We start from the raw sequence: 5,966 nt of genomic DNA on the forward strand, positions 1-5,966 counted from the left end.
GGCATGGGGCATGGTGGTGCATGCCTGTAATCCTAGCACTCAGGAGGCTGAGGCAGGAGGATCGCTGTGAGTTCAAGACCAGCCTGGGCTACATAGTGAGCTCCAGGTCAGTCTGTACATAGTGAGATCAAAAAAACAACATAGCTGGGCATGGTGGTGCATGCCTGTAATCCTAGCACTCAGGAGGCTGAGGCAGGAGGATCGCTGTGAGTTCAAGACCAGCCTGGGCTACATAGTGAGCTCCAGGTCAGTCTCTACATAGTGAGATCCTGTCTCAAAAAAACATAAAAGGGGCTGGGAATGTAGCTCAGTGGCACAATGCCTGCCTCAAAAGCACAAGGTCCAGGGCCAGGGATTTAGCTCAGTGGTTCCACCGCCTGCCTTGCAAATGTAAGGTCCTCACTTCAATCTCTGGTACCAAAAAAAAAAAAAGAAAAGCAAAAGCACAAGGTCCTCAGTTTGATCCCCAGTACTGCGTGGGCAGGGCGTAGATTTTGGTATCGTTTCTCAACCTTTTGGCTAAAATCAAGTGTAGTAGCTTTTGGTAGCTTTTTCACTTAATTTTCCCAACAGCCAATATACAATGCACTGGTTAGTGAAAGCCCAGGTCTGCATGCCTGTGGAGCCTGATCCTTGTTTTCTTGCCCCTCATCTTTAAACAGTAATGTTGAAAATTCCATGACAGCAGGGAGTCTTGATGAGGACAAGAGGGCAATGGCAGGACCTGAATTTGGAGAAGCCCAAGTTGTCCAAATTGAGCCCGACCTTCTAAGGTGCACTCTACGTCACTCAGCAGATAATTTCAGCGTCTCCTCTTGTCCTATTCCTCAGTCTCTCGTTTCCCCAGTGGCACCATGGAGCACATACTTCATACTCAGATCTCTACACCTGAGCCAGAGCAGTAGCATGTATCCCCACTGTCCCCGTAAGATCCCCCTCTCCAGCTAATGCCACTCCAGACCCTTCATGCCCAGCACTCAGGACTGATAAATGGGGCTAGTCAAGAATCGGAGGGCCAGGCATTTAGATCAGTGGCATCATGCCTGCCTGGCAAATGCAAGGTCCTGAGTTTGATCCACCATACCAAAAAAAAAAAAGAATATTCAAACATTGGACTAAGGAGTTTGTTCAGTGGCGTCACCACCTGGCTCACAAGTTTGAGGTCCAGAGTTTGATCCCCAGTACCAAAAAAAAATTTTTTTTTACATAAGAGGTACAAGCCTATAATCCTAGTGCTCTGGAGGCTGAGACAAGAGGATCCAGAGTTCAAGGCTGGGCCGGGGATTTAGCTCAGTGATTGCACCACCTGCCTCACAAGCACAAGGACCCAAGTTCGATCTCCGGTACCAAAAAAAACCTTCAAGGCCAACCTGGGCTACTATATAGTAAGACCCTATCCCTACCCTGCCAAGAAAAGGAAAATCTCAAAATCATCTTCCTCTGGATGCGGATATGTAGCTCAGTGGTAGAGCACTTGCCTAGCCTGCACAAGGCTCTGGATTGGGTCCCCAGTGCCACAAAAACAAATATTTCTCTCCCTAGTTCCAGGACAACAGCATGTCCATCAGGACTCCCATATCTGGCCTGTCCCTGATTCCCTGTCCACATCCCTGAGAGTACCCTCCCTATAAGAACAAGAACCCAGCAACCCCTCTGCCCACGCTCCAGGCGGGACGTGGCTCCTTTCGGGGTACGAGTCTCCATCGTGGAGCCTGGCTTCTTCCAAACACCTGTGACCAGCCTGGAGAGTTTGGAGAGCACCCTGCAGGCCTGCTGGGCACGACTACCTCCAGCCTTGCAGGCCCACTATGGGGATGCCTTCCTCCCTTCGTGTGAGTAGCAGGGCCCTCGGGTGCACATGGAGGGACATGACAGCCAGTGGCCAGTCCCATGTCTGCCTCCTGGGCAGAGGGCAGGAGTGAAGGGAGGCCACAGAGAGTGTCCAGGCACGTGGAACCTGCCAATATCCCCAACTGTGGAGGGGACTAAGGAGCCCCCATCACTGTGGGGCAACAGGCCCAAGTATCTGGCAGTGGGGCCTAGGATGGGCTGGACTGGGGAGGGGATCCTGACTACACCCACCCTGGGGCTGCAGACCTCAAGGTACAGCGGCGCATCATGAATCTGATCTGCGACCCAGACCTAACCAAAGTGAGCCGATGCGTGGAGCACGCCCTGACTGCTCGCCACCCCCGAACCCGCTACAGCCCAGGCTGGGACGCCAAGCTGCTCTGGCTGCCCGCTTCCTACCTGCCAGCCAGCCTCGTGGATGCCGTGCTCACCTGGCTCCTTCCTAAGCCTGGCCAGTCAGTCTTCTGAGCCCAGCCTTCCAGCAAGATTGGTTTTTCCATGGGCAAAGACTTTTCTTTCCCCACCCTAACTGCCTACAACATGGCACAAAATAGGCATTTAAAAATAAACGTATGTTTTAAAAAGTAGGATGGAAATGAAGATGCTTAGTTGGAGACTGACCCCACATAAGTGCCAACCCTCAGCCAGTACCCAATGGGGCGAAAGGGAACCACCTGGAGTTTGAGTGGTCTCAAATTGCACCTGCCGGAGTGGCCACAAGAGGGCACTTTCCCCTTATTTTCTACAAGAGGTACGGTTATAATTCTATTTGGGACTAGAAGTGGGCATAGCCTTATTTTTTGTGGCAAGAAGGGGAAATGATGAGTCAGGACCAGATGGGGCTCATGGAAGAAAAAGTAATACTTAGATTTTCCTACTATCCAAGAATGAGGAGCTGGGCATGGTGGCACACTCCTGTAATCCCAGCACTCACAAGGCTGAGGCAGAAAGACTGCCATGATTTCAAGGACAGCCTGGGCTACACAGTGAGACCCTGTTACAAGGGAAAAAATAATAATAATAATAATAATAATGATAATGAGGGGCACTGGCCGTGCAGGTCTCAAGTGGCTTTACTTTGCAAGGGCCCCTGGAAGACAAGCAGGAGAGAGAGTACTGGGCATCTCCATGTAGATGTGGGCTGGGCTCTACCAGGTAGAAGCATTACAGGAAATCCTTGGACTCACACAGATGGTTATATCCTAGTGCCAAGCCTGGCAGTGGCAGCCTCCTCTGGATCCCCACTTCTCCCAATGCCAGCAGAACCAACAACTTCAGCAAAATCCTTCTTTCCCAAACACTTCCCCCAATAAGCCTGCCTTTCCCAGAGGCACACACAGCAAAGTTCCAGAGGACAGGAACAAGAGGAAAGGAAAGGGGTCAAACAGCGCTCTAAGACAACTGAGACCATCACTCTTTTTGGTCTGAAAAAATAATCCGTTTAATTGAAAAACCTGGGGGATACTACTCTGCTCCCCTAGATGAGGGGCTAGTAAGACCAGACCCCCTACATCACTTCATAGCCACTTCGGATACTCTTCACAAGACAGCAGGCAAAGACAATCCCCAGGACCTAGAAGGGAAGACAGACGGAGGGTAGAAAGGAATCCCCCGACACGCTCCGGGCATCCCCAGGCCAGTGCCTCTTGTTCACCACCCTGCTCCCCACAGCCCCTGCTCCCTGTAAGCCCTTGCCCAGCACATCTCTCACCTCAACAAAAGCGATGCCCAGGGCTGCTGCAGCCAGCAACAGCACTTTTTTTCTCAGCCAATTCACAATCTTCTCCACGCAGCCCTGAAGAGGGAGACAGGCAAACTTTGCAAGAGCACCATCAGAAAACTACCACCTCCTCTTGTCCACTTGTCTCTTCCCCACCTTCTGTCCTGCAACTGCACCCCAGCATCCCCAGATCCCCTCCTCATCCCTGACCCTGTTTACTACTATCCCAGGTCTCCTAAATCATCCCCCAGGCTTCCTAAGTCCTGCACTATCTCGATCTTTTTACTACCTCAGTGTATATAGTATGCTTCTTAATGTCACTGCCACAGCCCTCGGTGCGGTTGACACAGCAGGAGTCAGGAACTCGGCCCTTCCCCATGCCAGGGATGTTCTCCCAATCTGTGAAGTTAGCAGCCCCACAGCACTCAAACTGGTGGTTGTGGAGAGAGAAAGGTAAGGGAAAGTTGCCAAGTGAAACTTCACTTTCCATGTGGAATGAGGCTCCTCTTCCCCCACTATTCCTGCTCCCATGGACACTACTCACTTCTGTCTGCAAATCGTTCAGAAATAAAGCTGTATCATTGTTTTGGGAGTAATTCTGCATCTGCTGTCGGAAATCCTTATCAAAGACTGCTCTCACCTGAGAGCAGAAAGGAACATTGTTGAGAGCAAAATCAGGTACCTGAGTCCCAGAGCAGCTGGAGGCAGGGATCTCCCTTTATTCCCTGCTTACCTTGTCTCTAAAAACATAGCCAGCGATGGCTATGGCTACCTCCACTAGCATGATAAGAGACAGGAAAATGGCAAACTGCAGGAGAAAAAGACAGGAGTCAGAATGATAAGTGTCTGCTATAGCCAGACAGTCCCTGGAACATTCACAGAGCTCTTCCTCGCCCACCCACCTTGACACCCTTGTGGGCCTCTGCCCTACAAATGTCCCCCGGAAGTCCCAGGCACCCACACCGGCCCCATATCCCAGGAACTCACCGTGATCATGAGACAGTAGTTCTCCTTGCAGGCCCCACAGCAGCCCACAAAGGCCACCAGGAAGAGGAAGGCCCCCACTGCAATGATGATCACAGGCAGCAGGCCGCCAGTAGTAGCCCCATGGCTTATGGTCCCACTCAGGAAATGCTTGACCACTATCCCCACAGCGATCAAGCCCACTGCACAGGCCTAGGGGGAGGCAGATAGAGGTTAGGACCAACTCAGTCCAGAGCCCCCAACGCTGGTGGCAGGTACACGGAGGACACAGACCTGACCCCATCCAGGGTGGAGATTCTCACACCTCCTGGAAACTTTTCAAAGGTGTGGGAGTCACTGTCCAATCCTTGCCGGAGTGAAGCTTAGGGAGCTGTTCTAGGGCCAGTGACGGCAAACCTTTTAGAGACCAGTGCCTAACCTGCAACTCAAAACTCACTTATCACAAAGTGCAAACTGCAATTAAACCTGAATACTGAGATTTTTAGTTTAGAAAAAAACTAAACTGGGAGTGGTGGTGCATGCCTGTGATCTCACCACTCAGGAGCCTGAGGCAGGAGGATCTCTGCCAGTTTGAGGCCAGCCCAGGCTCCAGACCCGCCTAGACTACACAGTGAGACCTTGTCTCAAAAACTAGCCAGGGATGTAGCTCGGTGTTACAGTGCCTATCCCACAAGCACAAGGCTTTGAGTTTGATTTCTGGTACCAAGAAATATATAAGAAAAAACAACTCATACATTAACATCTTTTGTCTTAAAAGAAAAACACAGGAGCCATAGGTTCACCACTCAGGGAGAAAGGGGTCAGGAGCTATGCCTTCCTTTCAGCAGCTTTTCATCAGGGGGTAGACCAAATGGAAAAAAGAGTAGACAGAAACTTGACCCTAGGGCTCATACTCTCTATCCAGCGATCCGGTAGTACCATACTTTCTGTGGCCTCCAGGGATCCCAGCTAGACTCTACCAGAACTACCTGCCCCTTCACTAGGCCACCAGTGACTAAGATCCTCAGGCGAGGGAGGGGAGGGAGGAGAAAAGGGCGCGAGAGTGCCAAGCCCTCCCTGGTCAAACAGCAGCCTCCGGGGCAGGGTGCTAAATTAAGGTGGGCAGCGCCCTTCCTCCCGCCCAAGCAGTTGGGAATGGGCCGCTGTGGAGGGAAGCCTTGTCGGTGATAGCATCGGGCCGTTGAATGGTTGCCCCACGGCCCCATATCACAAGTGGTTGGGTCACCAGACAGGAAGGGCCAGGAGAAGTGGGGGTGGGGTGGGGGTGCTGCGCATCCAGTTTGGCCGAACGGTCCAAACAAGCCTCCCGAGGTCCCGAAAGCTGGAGGGAGGGGCCGAGCTGCCTTCGGCCCTTTCCTGGGGCTCTCTCTCCTTCCACATCTGCTCTCCAGCTGCTTCCTCTCCGGGTCCC

At 52.1% G+C, this 5,966-nt stretch overlaps 2 protein-coding genes across 5 annotated transcripts in view; one reads left to right on the top strand and one right to left on the bottom strand.

Annotated features, from left to right (window-relative positions):
• The window catches only part of Rdh5 (retinol dehydrogenase 5), a 5,415-nt gene extending 2,977 nt beyond the window's left edge, over nucleotides 1–2,438 (top strand). For 2 of the 4 annotated variants that reach the window (XM_010644787.3, XM_010644790.1), the window contains exons 4-5: nucleotides 1,669–1,832; nucleotides 2,096–2,438. In XM_010644787.3, coding sequence (XP_010643089.1) covers nucleotides 1,669–1,832; nucleotides 2,096–2,319 — 388 coding nt within the window. In that variant the 3' untranslated portion in view covers nucleotides 2,320–2,438. Of the gene's footprint in view, nucleotides 1–662; nucleotides 1,207–1,668; nucleotides 1,833–2,095 lie in introns of those variants that run through there. The other 2 variants (XM_010644788.3, XM_010644789.3) reach the window with 2 other exon arrangements.
• Nucleotides 2,439–3,267: 829 nt separating this feature from the next.
• On the bottom strand, nucleotides 3,268–5,760 carry Cd63 (CD63 molecule). The gene is made up of 7 exons (XM_010644833.1): nucleotides 5,524–5,760; nucleotides 4,559–4,747; nucleotides 4,305–4,379; nucleotides 4,116–4,211; nucleotides 3,861–4,001; nucleotides 3,563–3,646; nucleotides 3,268–3,424 (listed from the first exon to the last, which is right to left on the bottom strand). Exons 1-7 carry the CDS (start codon nucleotides 5,758–5,760, stop codon nucleotides 3,359–3,361), a joined length of 888 nt encoding a protein of 295 aa, XP_010643135.1. The 3' UTR covers nucleotides 3,268–3,358.
• Between the last annotated feature and the right edge of the window lie 206 nt (nucleotides 5,761–5,966).

The sequence above is a fragment of the Fukomys damarensis genome, unplaced genomic scaffold, assembly GCF_012274545.1.
Source record: "Fukomys damarensis isolate Sample0158 unplaced genomic scaffold, DMR_v1.0_HiC HiC_scaffold_15, whole genome shotgun sequence".
Lineage (NCBI taxonomy): Eukaryota > Metazoa > Chordata > Mammalia > Rodentia > Bathyergidae > Fukomys > Fukomys damarensis.